The following is a 20,915-nucleotide window of genomic DNA, read 5'->3' on the forward strand; positions in this document are numbered from 1 at the left end:
TCATTAGAGTCAAGAATTAATAGTGGTTTGGCTGAAGGTGAAGTGCTATTAAAGCTGCTACGACGTTGAAATAACCCCTCCTGCTGATTTTAAAAAACAGAAATTGACAGCAGAGCCATGGCTTTCAAGAATGCTTCACTGTAGCAGGGCAGTCACCCCACTCCAGTTTAGAAGGGGTTAAAAGCCAGCCCTTGGAGAGGGTTGGGAGCCAATCAGGGCCAGGCTGGGCCCTATAAAAGGGCTGCCGGGACAGAAGGTAGTCAGTCTTTCTCCAGCCTTGGAGAGAGATGGACCTGGCTGCCTGAAGGAGAAAAGGGTACTTTGGACCGTGCAGTGCTGGGGAAGGGCAGGAGGAGCTGGGGAAGCTCCAGCCTGGCAAACCCCCACACAGAGGCCTGGCTTTCAGGGCCGGAGGAGGTACTAGGGCTATGGGGAAGCAGCCAGGGGAGGAAGACGCAGGTCCAACTCCCTTGCCGATGATGAGGGGTCACTTCAGACTGCAGTTTGCCCCTGAGGGAAGGGGCTAGATGAAGACTGGCAGTGGGTCACTGAGGTGGGGTGGGTTTAAGGGATTGGCGTTCCCCAGGGAGGGGAGAACCCTGAGTGTGAGGGTACTGCTGCAGGGCAGTACCCAGGAGAAGGGGCACCATGGGCTGGGAGGGACATGGGGCCTGAAGTATAGTGGTGGAGACCAGGAAGCAGGTACTGGTAGGGAGACACCCTCCAGCAGGAGACGCTCTGCGGCTGGAAAGAGCTAATTCCTAGACTGACCAGCAGCAGGCACCACGGTGGTGAGTCAGCGCTGTTTTACATTCACCCATGGCTGAGCTATTAAGTTTAGTTTTCTGTTATGACAGATACATTGGAGAAGACATGAAAAGACATTGTTTTTAAATTAAAATTGGAAGTGAAAACACCTTAGCTGCAGCTGAAACTGTGTTGCATATTACAAACCTCTTCCTATTATAGGATCTAGGAGCCTACAGAGTGTTTACATTCAGCCCATTTGGAGAGAAAAAGAAAAGGACAGAATGAGGAGGTAATTTGGCTAAATCCAATTAGTGCTGTATTCTACTTCATTACATCAGTGTCCCCACAGAATCAAAGAAGGAAGAGAAAGAAAAAGCCTTAACTCTGTCAACTCTAGGAGACTGAATTTTGTTTGGAAGAAAGTTTTAACAGCAATCTCTACCTGATAGCATTTTGGGAGTGTAACCACCTGACATACTTGTAACATACAACACAAATGGGAGTTCATGCTACTGTTTTAACTGTTCTGAGCAAGTCCAAGCATCACCACATGCCCCTGCACTGGGTCATTCTATAGTGCTGGTGAAGACAGGACGTGCTGGTGTTGCAGCTATAGCAGCAGCGGAGCAACTGCGTAACTTTTTAGTGGCTCTTCTGGTCAAATTTCTGAACTCTGTGGCCACTTGACCCTAGGGTTCAAGTCTTCTAGAAGTTCCTCATTGAACACAGTGGCATGTACATACCTCTAGTCCCATATCCTGCACTTTTAAAGTCAGACTCTTCTTCAAGATCACTGTGTTCCAGTACTCGGTTTGCTTTTGGATCTGGGATAATTTCTTCTCAGAAGCTATCCTACAGTTGTGCTAGCAGCTGACCCAAGGTAGATCCCAGGACGCTCATTCAGATCTTGAACAATGGTTGGATCCACTCCCAGGTAACCCAGACTATTCAACACACCATTGCTTTTGACAGGTGAATTTGTATCTGGCCCAGCAGTACAAAGAGAAAATTAAGGGCTTGAAGGTGCATCAAAACAAGGCTGGTAGCTGCACCTTCATATGTTTGAACAGATGCTAGTTCCTGGGTGTCTATGGAGACTGAAATGATCCTTGACAACACTAAAGCTCAAAGAGGAAGGAGAGGGCACCTATATGTCACAGGAGGTATCAGAGGCATTTTCTGGACCGTTGCGAGATGGGGAGCCATCTACACAAGGTATGTATTATGCCATGTATTATTTGTACTTTTCTGCATGGCCAAGGGCTAGGCCTACGTGAACACTGCCACTGCTATTAAGGAACAGGCAGACAGTCACAAGTGAGGGCAGAAGTCCCTCTCTTACTTCAACTCAGTTTCCTCAATAGACACTGAGGACCCTTCCTCACATCCCCTGATGTGACAGACAAAAAAAAAAAGAAGAAAGAAACCCAATAGCCTGCCCTCTGCCAAGCCCCCACCAGCAGTAATCTGATCCCTCAAGCTTAGTACAGGTCCCTGTCAAACAGGGCCCGCTCAGAGTCAGTTACAGTCATGTGAGGTGGATTCTGCTGGAGCATCTCCTCAGGAGCAGCAAAATAAATTTCATGGATTCTGTTCTGACTCTCTGGTGACCTTGGTGCTCTACTAAAATATGAACCCTAACCACCTTCAAACTTCTGCAGAAAGCTGGCTCTGCATTTTCAGCTCTTAAAGAACAAATCTGGCTCTCTGAACAAATAGAAATGCTCTGAACCTCCAGTGCACTCTCTGTTTTGGGACAAGATGCCAAAACAGATTGCTGTTGTTAGTGAGTTATAGGATTTGACCCATCTCCCATAATTCTTTTAGACAGTCCTAACACCTTACTTTGTGGGAAATTGTGCATCATGTCCAGCGCCGGAGGAATACGTAGCTCATAAACAGCAGTGCATCTAGTACAGAGGAGAACTGCACCCAAACCAGAAGGGTTAGTGTTGATGCACTGCACCGTTAAGTTGCAACAGTTCAGTTCCCGAGTGTAAACAAGGCAGAGTTAAGGTTTCACAAGCAAATTTAATTTTAGCATTTCCTTACTTTTGGGTGCTCCACTCTGCATTTGTGTAACATGCTTTCTGAAGGGATTTGACTCATCAGCATGGTCTTAAATCATTTTCAACACCAGCTCAAAGTAATTTGTTGAAAATAATTTTCCAAAATGGTTCAGTTTCCTAGTATAACTCTAGCTCATACCTCTGGTAGTACCCTAATTCTTATGTTTTCTACCAGAAAAAAGTCTAGAAAAAAATTCTATAATATATCTAAAGTATTTATATGGCCCTCATCACGGTAGTATCTGAGCACCTCACAATATTTAATGTATTTATCTTCACAATTCTTCTGTGAGGTAGAGAAGTATTAGCCCCATTTTGCAGATGGAGAAATGAACCAGAGAGGCTAAATGACTTACCCAAGGTCACACAGGGAGCTTGTGGAGGAGCAGGGACTTTAACCCAAGTCCTAAGGATCATTCTCCTTCCATAATAAGGAACTATTTGCTAGACAAAACACTTATGTCCTGCACACAATGAACACTGAATGAGGCAAGCTCTGCTGCAGAGCTCTTCCTTCTTGAGCACATACTTCGGGTATTAAACGAGGCAGGGAACCAATATAGACTACACATGTGTTTACTCATGTGAAAAACCTCTCTAGATATTCAAACACTGGAAGAGATTAAATGTTTCAGAAAATGGACTGAATAAAATTTAAACCAGTAAAACTTCGAAGATATCCTAAGAGCTAACTCTGCTAGGGTAGATCATAAGTTACCTTCAACTCCTACTACATAAGGAGTAACTGAAGAAGCAACTGAGACCTTATCTATGGTGCATCTAGCCACAAGTATAGCTGCATAAAGCAAGAATCCAGCCAAGCTGAATCCAGCTAAACCCCTCAGGGGTGTGTTCACCTTCAATTAACTCTCTGAGAAAGGAGGGGATAAAAACTCATTGAAACAGATGTCAAATATCAGGGGATAGCCATGTTAGTCTGTATCCACAAAAACAAGAGAGTCTGGTGGCACCTTTAAAGACTAACAGATTTATTTGGGCATAAACTTTCATGGGTAAAAAACCATTTTGTTGGATTGAAATAGATGTAACTCAAGAGGCTTACAGCAATGTGAGCAGCTTTCTGCACAAAGAAGTGAAACAGCTCAAAGAACACAGACACACAGCATAGACCAGGCTGCGTAGAAAAGTCTCAGCAAGAAACAAGGACTAGCAAGAGCTCACAGAAGAGCTAGCCCTCTGAAGGGGACAGAAACGCAGCCTACCTGTGACAGACTCCACTAAGGAGAATAAAATAACCCAGATCCACCTGTGGATAGTTAATTGCTTAAGTACCTAGGTGGCAGCTAATTAGGTAAGGAGCACCAGGGCTAAATAAAGGCTTATAAGGACTCAGTTACTAGGCCCCAGAACAGGAGTACTTCTCAGGGGAGCTGATTAGAGAACTCGCCAGACAAGAACTAGGAAAGGTGTTCCTGAAGGAATCAGGATCCTCAAGGAGCAAAGCCATAGACAGGCTTGATTCCAGCAAAAGGATCTTACCAGACAGCGGCCAAAGGTATAGGTCACTGGGGAAATACATGCTGCTCTAGTGAAGAGCTGGAGTAGTTTGACCTATCCAGGGGCTGTGAGTCCAGAGAGAGAACCCAGGTAATGCCCGGAGGGCTGAGTCCTGAGGAGGTTCCTGACCTAAGAGGGCCTTACTGGTGAAGAGTCTGGATGGAGGGCCTTCGGTGGGGGGCTAACTAAGATTAGCTTGCTAGAACACTGGAGTGAAGGCTAATTTGACTATTAATGACTGCTTCTTGGAGCAGGTAGGCCTGGAACCCATAAGGGGAGAGGCATTTCTTGATTTAGTCTTAAAGGGAACACAGGATCTGGTCCAAGAGGGGAATATAACTGAACTGCTTGGTAATAGCGACTATAATGTAATTAAATTTAACATCCTGGTGGAGGGAGGAGGGAAATACCAAAGAAGCCCACCACAGTAGTATTTTACTTCAGATAAGGGAACAAAAGAAAATCAAAAAGTTAATTACACGGAAATTAAAAGGAACAGTCCCAAAAGTGAAATGCCGCAAGTTCCATAGAAACTTTAAAAAAACACCATAATGCTGGTTCAAATTAAACGTATATCCCAGATTAAAAATAATATTAAGAGAACCAAAAAAATGCCATCATGGCTAACCAACAGAATAAAAAGTGGTTAGAGGTAAAAAGGCATCCTTTAAAAACTGGAAGTCAAATCCTACTGAAGAAAATAGAAAGGAGCATAAACTGTCAAGTGTAAAAATATAATTAGGCAGACCAAAAAAGAATTCGAAGAGCAACTAACAAAAGACTCAAACTAACCGCAAAAATTTAAGTACATCAGAAGCAGGAAGTCTGCCCCACAATCAGTGGGGCCACTGGATGATCAAGGTGCGAAATCAAAAGAGCACTCAAGGAAGACAAGGCCATTGTAGAGATGCTCAGTTAATTATTTTTATTGTTCTTTACTGCCAAGGATCTGCGGGAGATTCCCACACACGAGCCACCCGGGGTACAAATTTGAGGAACTGTCCCAGACTGAGGTGTCAATATAGGAGGTTTTGGAACAAACTGATAAATTAAATAATATTAAGTAAGCCTGTCAAGTGATATAAAAAATTAATCGCACTGTTAAACAATAATAGAATACCATTTATTTAAATATTTTTGGATGTTTTCTACACTTTCAAATATATTGATTTCAATTACAACACAGAATACAAAGTGTACAGTGCTCACTTTATATTTATTTTTGATTACTAGTATTTGCACTGTTAAAAAGGAACAGTATTTTTCAATTCACCTAATACAAGTACTGTAGTGCAATCTCTTTATCATGAAAGTTGAACTTACAAATGTAGAATTATGTACAAAACCCCCCTGCATTAATAATAAACCAATGTAAAATTTTAGAGCCTGCAAGTCCACTCAATCCTACCTCTTGTTCAGCCAATTGCTCAGACAAACAAGTTTGTTTACATTTACAGGAGATAATTCTGCCCTCTTCTTATTTACAGTGTCACCAGAACATGAGAACAGGCATTTGCATGGCACTTTTGTAGCTGGTATTGCAAGGTATTTATATGCCAGATATGCTAAACATTCATATGCCCCTTAATGCTTCGGCCATCATTACGGAGGACATGTTTCCATGCTGACGACGCTCATTAAAAAAAAGTGTTAATTAAATTTGTGACTGAACTCCTCGGGGGAGAATTGTATGTCCCTGCCCTGCTCTGTTTTACCCACATTCTGCAATTTATTTCATGTTATAGCAATCTTGGATGATGACCCAGCACATGTTCATTTTAAGAACACTTTCACTGCAGATTTGACAAAAGGCAAAGAAGGTACCTACCAAGGTGAGATTTCTAAAGATAGTTTCAGCACTTGATCCAAGGTTTAAGAATCTGAAGTACCTTCCGAAATCTGAGAGGGACAAGGTGTGGAGCATGCTTTCAGAAGTCTTAAAAGAGCAACACTCCAGGGCTGAAATTCACCAAAAAAGAAAATCAAGCTTCTGCTGGTGGCATCTGACTCAGCTAATGAAAATGAACATGCGTCCGTCCGCACTGGTTTGGATTGTTATCAAGCAGAACCTGTCATCAGCATGGATGCATGTCCCCTGGAATGGTGATTGTTTTTCTTGCCTTTGCCCTCAATCTTTTGAACTAAAGGACTAGGGTTGACATTCTAAGGCTGTCATCTACTGTAACACTATTTAATGCTGGTCCACCCAATGTTGGTGCACAGTTCAATTTTTTGATGTTAGTACGTTTCAGTTATTCTTAAAATTAAAGTTCCGATATGTTTAGATGAAACTAATTTTATCTGCTTATATATGGCATGAATAAATACAGATTTACAGATCCTAGCGTGCAAATTTATTATCTTATATGACAGGGATAAATCATGCATGCAAATCATGCATCAAAGTCGTGAAATGGACTACAAATGCAATAAAAATAAGGTATTCAGAATTTTAACAAATGGAAGGGGGCGGGCACCGAAGACTCAGCTCACCTGGGGTGCCATTTGGGAGCTGGGAGCAGTGCTGTTCAACACATTCAGAAATGACTGGAAAAAAGGGGTAAATAGTGAGATGGTAAACTTTTCAGATGATACAAAACTACTCAAGATAGTTAAGTCTATAGTAGACTGCGAAGAGTTACAAAGGGATCTCATAAAACTGGGTGACTGGATGACAAAATGGCAGATGAAGTTCAATATTGTTGAATGCAAAGTACAGCACATTGGAAAACATAATCCCAACTATACATACAAAAGGATGTGGTCTAATTAGCTGTTACCACTCAAGAAAGAGATCTTGGGGTTATTGTGGGATAGTACTCTGAAAACATTTGCTCAATGTGCAACAGCAGTCAAAAAAGTTAAGAGAATGTTAGGAACCATTAGGAAAGGTATAGATAGTAAGACAAAATATCATAATGCTACTATATAAAGCCATAGTAAGCCCACATCTTGAATACTCCCTGTATTTCTGGTTGCCCCATCTAAAAAAAAAGATATATTGTAAATGTAAGAGGTACAGAGAAGGGCAAAACCATGATTAAGGATATAGAACAGCTTCCATATGAGGAGAGATTAAAAAGACTGGGACTGTTCATCTTAGAAAAGACATGACTAAGGGGGCATACGAGAGAGAACTATACAATCATGATGGTGTAGAGAAAGTGAATAAGGAAATGTTATTTACCCCTTCACATAACACAAGAAACATCTGTCACCCAATGAAATTAATAGGCAGCAGGTTTAAAACAAAACAAAGAAGTACTTCTTCACACAATGAACAGTCAACCTGTGGAACTCACTGCCAGGGGAGTGAAGACCAAAACTATAATTGGCTTCAAAAAATAATTAGGTAAGTTCATGGGGGTTAGGTCCATCAGTGGCTATTAGCCAAGATGGTAAGGTAAGCAATCCCATGCTGTAGGTGTACCTAAGCCTCTGACTGTGAGAAACTGGGACTGGACAACAGGGGATGGATCACTTGATAATTGCGCTGTTCTGTTTATTCCCTCTGAAGCATCTGGCATAGGCCACTGTCGTAAGGTAGGATATTGGGCTAGATGAACCATTAGTCCAACCCAGTGTGGCTATTCTTATATTAATTTGCATACTATGTTCAGACTTTGGTTAAATAAACTGGACTCCTGAAGGGGCAACGTTCACTATATGCGGACCTTACTGAACTTATTGATAGCCCAAAAAAGGAAACTGAGGCAGGGACTCACCTGGTGTCATCACTGACTGCAGGGGGTGCACCAGGGTGACCTCCAGACCATTATCTCCCTCCTTTATCCAGCACTGACCTGTGAGAATATGCTGCTACCAAGCCCCAAGATTGAGGTGGTGGGATAAATTCTGATCTAAACCCTGAAAAAGTCAGGATAACTTTATTGCTGAAATTGGTTTAATTAAATATTGTCATTCTTGTAAGTTAAGGTTTAACAACAGCCTCTTCTGCTAAACCCTGACTAGCTGGACAACGTATTCCTGGAAAGGAGACATAAGATGACTAAAGGATTTAAGATTCTTAGTTTTCATTAAAGTGCCTGTGTCAAGTCACTCTGAGTGAGCTGATGGGCTAAAAGACATGCTGCAATTTTAAAATAATACCTTGAGAGACTTCTTTACATAACTGAATTCTTCACTAGCAAATATGTTATTAGCCCAATGATCCATCAAGTTTAGTTTCCAGCAGTGACCAATATCCAAAGCTTCACAGTAAAGGGAACGCCCCCCCCAATTAATCTTTTCTGCATTTATCCCCACACTTTTTCTTTTTTTATTCCCTCCAAAGTATGTGGTTGACTTAACAACTGCCAGCAAATGAAATTATGCAGATTTATATTGCAGTTGGATTTTAAAACCACCCACATAAGCCGTTTTCATAGTGGATTTTTCAGTATATTGCTGCCACTAGGAATGCAGATGACAATTTCCATCAATCACTCCTCCATATCCACGGTGACAAAAGGAGACATCGTCAACGTAGCAAACTTACTTTCACCAGACTGACTTGAGCTGTCTAATATCTAGTAGCAATTCACTCCAGCCCTAATCCTCTTCGATTTTCTTCTATCAGGTAGCCACATAAGCAATACATTTGTTTGGCATGTAAAGAAAATCATGAAGCCTCTACAATCTATTCTACTTGACATTTGAAATCACATGCAGTTTCACCCGGAAAATAAACTCTTTTCCTTCCAACACCAGGAGGTATGTCTATCAGCTGAAGTAATTAAATCTAAAACCTAGTTCAAAAAGTAATGCTGCATCTTTCATGTTACTGAAATTGAACTCCATTTTTAGCTCTATTGATAAACTGTCACTAATTTCATACTGTAATAATTACTGTGACAAAATGAAATAAAGTTCTTTAGCAAAGCATGTTTCTGCGTATACTGTACATATGAGGTTTTGTGCACAGAACACTAAAGGCTTCAGTACAACTGAACCCAGGAGGGCTATGCATATTTAAATACCAAGTGCCCCCTTGTGGCTAATATAATAATTCACATTAAAGCTATATTAAAAAATAATATGAAGATTATGACAGGCTGCATGAACTCTGCTGGGGTCAGTTTGTTTGGCTTAGTGGTCGGCACAGATTGGTTCAGGTTCTACATGAACATCAAGTTCCAAGGAGCACCCTCTTTCCCAAGCCAATCCAGGCGGTGCTAGGGAACCACCAGGGTTTCTAACCAGCCACAAGCTAGGGAACAGAAGACATATAATCCCCAGTTGTATGGCTATAAAGAGGGCTGGTAGCAGGATTTTCCTCAGCTCCTATTGCCCTGCTGAGAAAAAGCAGGTGTTTCCTGCCCCACTGAAGACCATATAAAGAATTAAAGAAAGTGACCACCTGCTGTGACCGAAGATATCAGAGGAAGAACATCCTATACCAGGATGGCAATGAGGCAGGGGAAGCGAGGTCAACAGGGGTCTCCTGGACACATAAGGTATGTTGAAGAGGTCCAGAGCAGTATTTCTCAACCTTTTTGATACCAGGGACCAGCTTGCTGCCTTCCTAAACTGTAACAGGGACATCTCAGGGCCCTTTGCAGACCCTTTTCCAAGTTAGTATTGAAGTTTGCAAAGAGAAGGAAACTCAGACACATTTTTCACTCAGCCCTTTTTGAGACTTAAGCAAACAAGGTCAGTGAAGTTCAGTTAAAGGTGACCCACTAAGGGAACTGTCAAAATTTCCTCCACCTTGGCAAAGTCCTGATGTCCCCGACACAAAGGCTCAGAGAAGCCTTCAACACATCACTGCACAACAATTCTCACATACGTCTTCTTAGGATCCAGATACCCAGTCTGTGTCTTCAGCTTTTTCTCCAACGTGACACCATCACACACACTTTGCTAGTCATGTAATATCAACTGCAGAACCCCAGTAAGGCACAGGGATGGCCTATGTGTGGCTAAGGTATGTATCCAGCGTTTTTACTATAATGCAGTTTTGCAAAGCAAATGCCTGAACAATAATTTCAGAATTTCCTCAATCACAATGATGGACAAAGCTGAATACAGTGATTTATAACAGAAACCCTGGTTCTGCAGCTAATCTTAACTAGAGCGTTGCTAAGGCAATGCTATCTGAAGTGTGTTCTTCTGAACTGATTCTGCAGTATGCCTTCCTCTATTTGCATAATAAAGCCTCTGTCTAGGGAGGCTTTCTTGCAGTAACTATAAGGAGAGGAAAAAAAGATGAAGATTTTTCTCTCCTAACATGGGAAATGATATTTAGGAGACAGCCTATGTATATTTCACATAATATTGCTTAACGAAAAAGAAGTGAACAAATGCTAACTGGTTTATCTAACAAGAGGAAGTAAAATTCGCATTGGGCTAGGTTTCAAAGGGACTGCATTTCAATTTCTTCATAATTATTTCTGAATTTCAGTATAGCTTGTGCATTATTCACTGGGGCACAAAGGAAGTTATGACTAACAGTCTTCACTGTAGAAGTTCTTTGTGCTGCTCCTATTTCAGAGCTTTTCAATATCCAACCTCAACATGCAGAAATGATTTTCTAATCTCCACTTATAAAGAAGAAAATGTTTGTATTATTGGTTTCATATTATTGTGCTGTTTGAAGGGGATGACAACACCATCACTTTTGGAAACAAACGAAAAAACAGAGGATTTCAAAATGAGATCATCAAAATAATACCTGTGTGTTTAAACATGAATGAACTACACATTTTCCAAAGCAAGGAAAAATTCCTCAGCAAAATTCCAGGTCCATACAGCCAATGGTATTGACACTTGAAAGCAATTATTTCAATTTCTGGGTACGGAAAATCCAGTGTGCTTCCTTATCCACCATCCAAGAGTTTGCCTTGGTGTAAACTATTCCATTCTATTTAGATTCTTATAACTTGTTCATTGCCATGGTACCTGAGTGCCTATTTTTGTCATTACCCTGTTGGTGCTCAAAAACAAGACCTTTAGCTTTTAAAAGTAAAGAGTGGAATGTGGAGAAAGTAGACTTTTGCCAGACAATGTGTTGTGGGTGTCTGGCAAACATATACACAATATTTGCTTATAATTATTTACATCAATTTGCTCTTTGGGTCTTCTTGGTCTGTGTTTGTACAGGACTAGCACAATGGGGCTCATAAGTGCTACTGCATACAAATAAATAAAAAATAATATGAAACAAAATAAAAACAAAACAAAATAATATGAAACAAATAAAATAATATAATATTAATATAAATATTAACATTATTATTTATTATTAATAAAATATATAAAATAATATGAAACAAAATAAAATAAAATAAAAACAAAATTTGTTTGTATTCATTCCATCTTCTCTAGTCAAAAAAGAGTTCTCAAACAAGTACCTAACTTTTTAGATTTAACAGCCTTTCAATCTCATAAATTCTTAAACTCCTGAAGGTGTTTTAAAAACAATATAAAGATGACAAGACCTAATAGACTTTATCTTTCTACAATGTTTCTCAGAAAGGAATCCATTATCTAATATTGGGACACCGTAGAAATGATATGATATCTACTGGAAGCGTTATTTAGCTCACAAGGCCAGAAGAGACCACTCTGATCATCTACTCTGACTTTGTATAACACAGGCCATAAGACTTCCCTCAATTAATTTCTGTTTGAACTAGAACATATTTAAAAAAAACATCATATGGATGTCTTCATAGGCTCTCATATATAATGGCAAGTTTGGGACTTTGAAGTTTTAATAAATAACATTAAAAACACTGAACATAAGTAGGGTGATGGCTAGCTGCTGACCTCCCTGCTCCTGTCCACCAAGAAATGTCAGTTTCTCATTCTAATCCTCAAAGGGCTAAATATTTCCTTTTTCCCACAGAGAAACTCACAGGAGCAGAAAAAGGTTTGGCTAAATCTGCAAACCTGAACACCTGCAGTTCCTGCAGAATAAGGGTGAGGGAGGCCTCATGGACAGGGCAGGGGTGTGCCCTGGGAACCCAGAAGTTTCCTAGATACCAGTGAAAAAGTCTAGGCCCCTCTACGCTCCTTTCCTGATTCCTCCTCTCCCTTCTGTCAGAACAGATCCCTTAGAAATTGTGCTGTTATTGGTTTCCTTCATCATAGATGTGCGCAAACCTCCATCTGAGGGGGTCAGAGCTATAGAGGGAATTTAATTGTGTTTGGAGCAGTATTTATTCCAAAACACACACTTCCATTTGGAAATGCACTGGGTTGGGAAGAAAGCTTATATACAATGCAGCTACTTCCTGGCTCAACCTCCTTCCACCCATCTGGAAAGCCTGAACCACTCAGAGTTCAATCAGAGGGCTTCCGTAAGCTCCCAAGCTGGAAGGAACATTTCACAGAGTCACACTGCCCGATCTTATATTACTTCTGCCTATATTACATGGATTCTCTATTTGTTTGTTCCCTGGCAGACAACAGAATGGGAGGAGTAAAGGGCCTTAAAGTAAGAGTATCTGGAGCTTGAGGTTAAAAAACAAAAGAAAAATCCAGAATTAAACTTTGTTTTCACTTTGCCCCCTTGTGCACCCACATTTTGGGTGAAGGTCTCTGTGGTTTCCAAGTGCCATTCCCTAACCAGCTTCATTCACCCTGGGCAATTTTTCGGGCTTTGGGTGAATTTGAAGTCTGCATGGCTTTGGAGGAAGTGAAATTAAAGAAATGAAAATGCTTAAACGATTTTGTATTTTACAGATGTAACATTTATTCTACAATGAGGATTTCCCCATAAATATGTTGTTTACAATGCATTTGTAATAGTACTAAATTCATCGAGAATATACATTATATAAATTATTAATTGAAACTGTCCAGGTACTCCACCTCAGTATAACTCATGATTTAGCACCCAATCATGCAGTCTTTACTAAATAAAAACCCCCACTGTAATATGTAAGATTATTTTTCCCAGGATTCATGTTTTATGTATCCCCTATCTACTTGTTTTACTATATGTCTTACAAGTTTATAAACAATTGCAGAGGTGAAGCAATGAAAAAATAAATGGGTTGATTGTTGTGGCTTCTGGATAGGGTCACTGATTTTTTTCTGGGCTGCAAATGGCTGAAATTATTTAATAATTTCCTTAGCTACAATGAACTGTTAGATGCTTATGCAATTAAATGCCAATGTACTCACCACGGGCATTTGATCAAAGGAGCGAATAGAAGACAATCTATCTGTAAATAAGCAAAATGTGTGATACCTTGATATATTAATATATAATTTTATGAATACTAGAGAAAAATATCTATGAATGCCGACTTCTACCTGTTGGATTTCCACGAATATGTTCCATCTTTTCTTGAAGACGACCAGTTTGCCTTTCTAGCTGTCTGTTCAGTTCTACTTGTGTCTCATATCTGGTTTTCCATTCATTACCTCCAAAGAAACACAATGTTACTATATTTATTTCCAAAATTTAATTCATACCACTAGAATTAGAAATTGCCTTTTTCAGAATGACTCCACCTCCTTTTGGAGCCTTGCACCCCACAACTGTGCAACCAAGAAAGTGTCCATTTACAAACAAGGGAACTTGAAAAAGATACTAGGTGAAATACTGCCCCCCGGAAGTCAATGGGAGTTTTGCCATTTACTTCTGTGGATACATCTACACTGCAATGTAAACCAGGATTAGTGGGACTCAAGTCAGCTGACCCATGTTCAGGACCCCCTGGGCTTGAGCATCTACATTGTATTTTAACCCTAAATAAAGAAAGTCATGACCTGTGCTTGAACGTAAGGCTCTGGCGTCCACACTACAGTCAGTGCGCAGACCCAAGTCACAGTAACCATATCCCAGAATCCCTAGCTCGCCCCCTGCCCTCTGAAATGAGATCTGCTTTAGCTCTAGAAACATGGTGCACTGTGGGAAAACTTTATTGCCTGCTCTGCACATTAGTAGGAAGCAGCTCACTTTCCAAAAGGCTTGATCGATTTGCTCTCCATTGCAAACGCAGGGGAAGCTTTCTGATAGTATGTTTGCAGATCAGCGATCAGAACAGAATGGGTTAACGCTGACCTGAGCTGCTGCCGTTTCCCAGGGGGAGGGGCGTGTCTGTTTTCAAAAGAGTAGACTGCAGATTGTTGGGATAGAGAGGACTAAGGAAGTTGTCCCATGGAATTGTGGGATACTTCCAGATGACTCTGTGGACCTGAGTCAAATGGAGTTGTGGCTACACTACAAAGCAATAAGGCTTGGACCCTGGGTCCCAGCTTGACTTGAGCTTGGACCTGATTGCCCTGCAGGGTCCTGAAACCTTGGGTCTACGCCCTTTGTTAGCACAATTGCAGTGTAGACACAAGGGTATGGGGTCAAGCACAGTCTTACACTGCAGTGTAGACATACCCAGTGAGGCCAGGATTCCATCCAGTAACTAAAACTTAAGTTTTTTACATTTTTCATTGATATGTGAAAAATACAAAATACATGGCTAATGTACTTTTGTAATCTTTATTATGACTTTATTTTACGTCTTCAAGATTCATAGATTCCAAGACCAAAAGGGACTATTGTGATCATCTAGTCCAGCGATTCTCAAACTTCAGCAACCCGAGGATCACCATTCTGATTTAAATTTTTTCAGGGATCCCCAAAGCCCCCCAACTCAGCCCCAGACCCTGCCCCCAATCCACCCCTTCCCGCGAAGCCCCACCCCTCCCTACCTTTTCCCTCCCCCAGCTCACTCCATCCCCTCCTCCTCCACTCTCACTCACTTTCACCAGGCTGAGGCAGGGGGTTAGGGTGCGGGCTCTGGGCGGGGGCAGGATGTTGGGGCACAGGAGGGGGTGAGTGCTCCAGCCAGGTAGCGCTTACCACGGGAGGCTCCCAAAAGCGACTACCACATCTCTCTGGCAGCGGCTCTTGGGGGGGTGGGCAGGGAGTCTCCAGGCACTGCCCCCATAGCTCCCATTGGCCACAGTTCCTGGCCAATGGGAGCTATGAGTCGGCATTCAGGGTGGGGGCAGCGCACGGAGACCGCCCCGTGCCCCCCACAGGGGCCACAGGGACAGGCCAGCTACTTTCAGGAACAGTGCAGAGCAAGGGCAGATAGGGAGCCTGCCTTAGCCCTGCTGGACCTTTAGTGCCTAAAATCTCCCAGTTTGGCTTCAGTAGCCTCCTGGAGATAGAGGGAGGGGGAAGAGTTGAGGGAGGGCAGGGAAGGGGTTGATCAGTGGGGCCCACAGACCTCCTGGAGTACCCCTGGGGACCCCCAGAGATCCATGGACCCCAGTTTGAAAAATGCTGATCTAGTCTGACCTCCTGTATAGCACAGGCCATAGAATTTCCCCAAAATAATTCCTAGAACATCTTTTAGAAAAAAATCTAGTCTTGATTTGAAAATTGTCTGCGATGGCGAATCCACCATGACCCTTGGTAAATTGTTCCAGTGGTTAATTACTCTCATTGTTAAAGTGTATATCTGTACATACTGTAAAAACAGTTCTGGGCTGGAGAGCACGCGAGTTGGAACATGACTGCAGAGAACTCCCTTGCATAGCCAGTGACACGAGATTCCTGCAGGCAAAAAGTGCAGAGTAGGCTGTGGTCCTGGAGAGGAAGAGCAGAGGTGACAGAGTGAAGAGCAGAGTGAGGATGACAAGTCCCTGGCTGCAGAAAGGCCAACCCACTGCTGAATGGTTCCTGCCCAGAGAGAACCATTCAGCAGCAGGGATGACAAAGTCTCCTCTCCTCCTCCTTGCAGTCTCGGCCAGGGGTCTCTGCTCTGCTGGACCAGAACCACAATCTCCCCGATACCATGTGCCTGCAGGAATTGGGTGTCACAGGCCCCATGGCCATGCAGGGAGACCTCTGCTGTCACAGCCCCACTCCAATTACAGTGGAGCTGCAGAGAGCTCCCTACACAACCGCTGGGCCAGTGCCACCTGATCCCTGCAGGCACAAGATGTGGGGAAGGCTGCAGTCCTGGCACTGCAAAGCAGAGACCCCTGGCACTCCCAGCTGGTGAGTGCAGAGACATTCAGCAAATGGCAGTCAGCCCTGCAGCGGGGAGCTTCTCCTCTTCCTCCTCCATGCCGTCCTAGCAGGAGTCTCTGTCTGCCCTGCCAGGGCCACAGCCCCGCCCCAGCATTCAGGGACCAGGTGTCTCTGCCCTGAGGCAGTGCAGGGAGCTCTCCGCAGCTGCGCTGTCAGGGACCCACTCACTCACTCCAGTCAGTGTTGTAACTGTAGGGGTCCTGACCCCAAAGGGAGTTGTGTGGGTCGGGTGCCACAAGGTTACTGTAGGGGGACTGTACTGTAGGGGTTGCGGTGGTCCTGCTGCTGCTGGCGGCGGTGCTGCCTTCGGCGGCGGGCAGCTCGAGAGCGGCGGCTGCTGGCCGGCAGCTCAGCTCTGAAGACAGAGCCACTGCCGGCAGCAGCACAGAAGTCAGGACGGCACGGCATGGCATTGCCACCCTTACGTCTGTGCTGCTGCCTGCACACATTTACCGACAGTTTTCGATTAAAATCGAATCCTGCCAAGATTAATTATTATCTACTTACCTTCATCCTCAACACTGCCAAGTCTTCTTTCAAGTTCTGTTAGTGTGTTTCTCAATTCAAATATTGAGAGTTCAAGCATTTCCCTGTGATAGAGAAGTTAATTAAATGGTTATATAATTAATTTTCTTACGAACAACAAAATCTAACTTGAATTTTATGTACAGATGAAGTGTCCTTGTCCTTATATTCCATTATGTACATTGGAGAGATTGAGGCCAGAAGGGACCACTGGATCATCTAGTTTGACCTCCTGCATATAGGCTACTAAACCCTACCCAATTGCCCCTGTAGTAGGTCCAGTAAACTGGATTACACTAAAATATTACAGCCCTCAGAAGACTAAACTACTGTGTGCCACAGGCAAGGAACAGGAGGGACTGAGATGCACGAATGCCAGAGGCTCCTGCAATGGCAGGGAAAGGATTTGCTGAGATATACCTAGATGATCCTAGCAAGGGAGCTAGACTCATGCTGCAGAGAAAGGTGAAAAACAAAAGCCCCCAAACCAAACCAAAAATCCTGAGGTCCCTGCCAATCTAACTTGGGGGGAAAATTCCTTCCTGATCCCCAAAATGGTGATTAGTATGACTCTGAACATGTAAGCAAGATCCGCTAGCCATGCATCTCAAAGAGAATTCTCAGTACCACCTGAGAGCACCAGCCCACTCTGTCCAGTGTCCCAGCATTACAATACTATTTCTCCAGGGTTGCTACAGTGCTTTAGAAATATAGAGGCATTTCTGAAATTTTGTGATTGGAGACATTTTCATATGAAGATAACATATACTATCTCTAGATTTCAATATTTGTCTGGCAAGACATGGTGTGTTACGCTAATGAACAAATTATTATCTTAGTTCTTGATACATAAGAGTACACCTGAGAAAAGTGCTATTGGAAATTTTGATCTCAGTTTAACTCAGAACTCACTGCTTAGAGACTAAATCATTCTCCTAGAACTTTTTGGCCACATATTATGACAAAAACTTAGATTTCATTCAGAAACTAACTGTCAAAGTATATAATAACTAGTAGGTAAACCCAGAGTTTGAAATCGTATATAACTAGGGCCCTACCAAATTCACAGTCCATTTTGGTCAATTTCAGAGTCACAGGATTTTAAAAATAGTAAATTTGATTATTTCAGGTGTTTAAATCTGAAATGACACCAGTTTTCAGTAAAATGACAGCACCTAAACAGCCAAATCAATGCTCAGAGGAGCAGGAAGGCAAACAAGGGATTGGAAACTGAAGAATTGACATATGAGGCAAGAGACAGGGAAGGCACCAGTTGTGGGGAAGCTGGAGCCTGCAAATGCCAGGAGTTTCAAAGGAAGCCCCAGTCCAAGAGGAGGTTGGGCCAGATAACCCAGGGAGGTTGGAAGTCTCCAGTGGGAAGGGGTGAGTGGAGGGAAGTCATAATTTACTCCTTTTTCCAGTCATTCTTTGCCCCCATGAACTTCAGATTTGGGAGGAGGGGCACAGGGTCAGGAGGGTAACAAAACAGTTGTTGGTTTGAAGGGAAGACACCAACAGGAAGAGAGAAAGTCAGAGAGCTAACATACTGCAAGGAAGGGATGAGGAGGATGGAAAGAGTTGAGATAAATACATGAGAGGGCAGGGTTAGAAGAAAGAAGATTAGGAGGGTATCTGACAACTGCTGCTCCTACCCCAAAAGACGGAGCCAGTGGGTTTCAGAGATATTTTACTCCTGGGCGGAATTCTGCACAAAAAAATAAAATTCTATGCCAAAAAATTAAAAGTTATGCACACAAAATTATAAAATTCTGCAAGATTCTGCATATTTTATTTGTCAAAACACCACAGTATGATAATACCAGTCTCAATTATTTTGGTAATTTATTTCAAAATATTCTCAGCAAGTATGTCTAACAATATAGACAAATAAAAAGATTCAGGGTTTTTTTGTTTTTGGACAAATGGATTCCTTACTAGGCATATTAATATAGAACTTGGAGTAATTCATTTAAACTACAACTCAGAAATGTATTTCCTGCATCCCTCAGAAGCAGTGCAAAGTCTTGGGGGAGCCAGGGGTAACAGAGGAGCTGAGGGAGAGTAAAGGAACCTGGAGAGTTACTTGTGTGGGTGGGAGAAGTATGGAACAGTTTCTTGGGGGGGGGAGGGGAGAGGAGGGGATTGTTAGGGAGCTGGCGAGCTTCCTCCATACAGGCCCTGACTGACCCCTAACTTCTCCCATTCAATCAGGTACATCTGCCCCCAATCCTGTGTGTCCCTGCACCCCCCCGCCATCCCTATATGTCCCTGTAGCCCCCCTAACCCCTGCATCCCCATGTGACCCAGAGCTCTCTTCCCATTCAGACACTGGCTCAATGACTAACTCCTGAGCCCATGCCCCAGTCTGTGACCTTCCCCCTCTCCCCCCCCGCAGCCTGGTGTGCCCCACTGTGCCTCCTAACCTGGCTCCATCAGCTGGCTGGCAGCTCTGACAAAAGCAGCCTGATGCTAGCTGTTAGTGCCAGGCAGCGGGCTGTTCTGGCACCACAGTGGCCTCTGGTGGGTGAGAGGCAGAACTGCAGCACTTCTTGCACAGAATATATTTTCTGCACAATAAATAATTCTGCATCCAGCAAGAAGTCTGCACGTGTGCAGTGGCACACAATTCCCCCAGGAGTAATATTTGCTGACAGCAGAAGGATGGTGAGACTCAGGAATCTGGGGTTCCATTCCAGACTCTGGAGGGGAGCGTGTTCTAGTGGGCACAGAGTCATCTGTCCATTTTCCTCAAGCTTGACCCTTTCTGCCCCAGGCCCTTCAATGTGTACTGTCTCTTCCTCACCCATGGCTTCTTGTCCCACTCCCATTTGCCTCACCTAGACATTCAGTCTCCTCTCCTCAGACTTCTCATCCCCCTTTTAGTCTCCTTGCCCAGGAAATCTTAGTTTCACCTCTCCTTTAACAGCCCACGAACCCCTTTCACTAAATTGTGAAATCTCGTGAATCCCCTCCTAAAAATGAATATTTCCAGGGATTTAAGTTTAAATTTCCTCCGCACTCCGTGAGGCTCCTGCTGCTGGACCCCGTTGACCGCCCCGGTCAACTGAGCTCCACTGAGCTTGGGCTGCAGGTCTTGCTGACCACCGGGGCTCAGGCTGCCAGCCCTGGGCAGAGCACTGGAGTTCGGGAGGCCGGCTCCCCTGCTGACAGGGACAGGGCTCAGGCTGTCAGTCCAAACTGCCCAGCCCCGCTCTCCCTGGGGCTCAGGCTGCCAGCCCCACGCAGAGCGCTAGGGTTTGGGTGGCTGGCTCCCCCGCTGATGGGGGCAGGGCTTGGGCTGCCAGCCCCAACTGCCGTGCCCCGCTCTCCCTGGGGCTCGGACTGTCTGCCCTGCAACCAGTCCCACCTGCTGCCTCCAATGCCTGGGTCCTCTGGCCGCCATTAGTGAAATTTTTCTGGCGAACCCCCAGGGGTTCGTGAACCCCAGTTTGGGAACCACTGCGCTAGAGCATCTCAAAGAAAAGGTTGTGAGAACACTGCAGCAAGAGAAAACATATTTCCTTAGCCTCATTCTCTGAAACAGCTGGAGCTCCTTGGCTGACCTTTTCCCAAAACAACTCAGCCCCAGGCAGACACCAGCCTGGAGAAGTTCAGCCCCAGTGCCCAAGGGATGGCATAGCTATAAGCACCTGACAGCAGGGTGTTATAACGGAAAGCACTAGGAAATCTTATGCCAGGCAGGCCCTAGTCTCAACCTCCTCTGTAGCGCGCCGGGAGCCTTTCCCTGCACGGCCCACGCTGACTCCCGTGCACGGCTGCAGACACCGAGCACGGCCCTTTCCCCCACCGCTCTGGGAAGGGAACTCACTTCATCTGCTTCTCCTGCCCCAGCTCCAGCCGGAGCTGCTCGGAGCCCCGGGCGCTGGAGTCCCCGCCTTCTCCCATCGCTGCCCGCAGCAGCCCCGAGACCCTGCCTGCCCCGGGGCCTGGGCGTGCGCGCGCTCATCTCCTTGGAGAGGAGGGAGGATCAAGGGGCGGAGGGAAGGAGAAAGGGGAGCAGCCACGCGAGCCACAGACCAAACGGCCCAACCCGCTCA

General features: G+C 43.9%; 1 protein-coding gene across 8 annotated transcripts in view; it reads right to left on the bottom strand.

Annotated features, from left to right (window-relative positions):
* Positions 1 to 20,915, bottom strand: part of CCDC169 (coiled-coil domain containing 169) — a 40,308-nt gene that overhangs the window by 18,289 nt on the left and 1,104 nt on the right. For 3 of the 8 annotated variants that reach the window (XM_073342007.1, XM_073342071.1, XM_073342062.1), the window contains exons 1-5: positions 20,687 to 20,910; positions 16,840 to 16,922; positions 13,602 to 13,712; positions 13,470 to 13,510; positions 6,831 to 6,884 (exon numbers count right to left, since the gene is read on the bottom strand). In XM_073342007.1, coding sequence (XP_073198108.1) covers positions 6,831 to 6,884; positions 13,470 to 13,510; positions 13,602 to 13,712; positions 16,840 to 16,922; positions 20,687 to 20,763 — 366 coding nt within the window. In that variant the 5' untranslated portion in view covers positions 20,764 to 20,910. Of the gene's footprint in view, positions 1 to 6,830; positions 6,885 to 13,469; positions 13,511 to 13,601; positions 13,713 to 16,839; positions 16,923 to 20,686; positions 20,913 to 20,915 lie in introns of those variants that run through there. The other 5 variants (XM_073342036.1, XM_073342052.1, XM_073342047.1 and 2 more) reach the window with 3 other exon arrangements.

Source organism: Lepidochelys kempii, chromosome 1 (genome assembly GCF_965140265.1).
Source record: "Lepidochelys kempii isolate rLepKem1 chromosome 1, rLepKem1.hap2, whole genome shotgun sequence".
Lineage (NCBI taxonomy): Eukaryota > Metazoa > Chordata > Testudines > Cheloniidae > Lepidochelys > Lepidochelys kempii.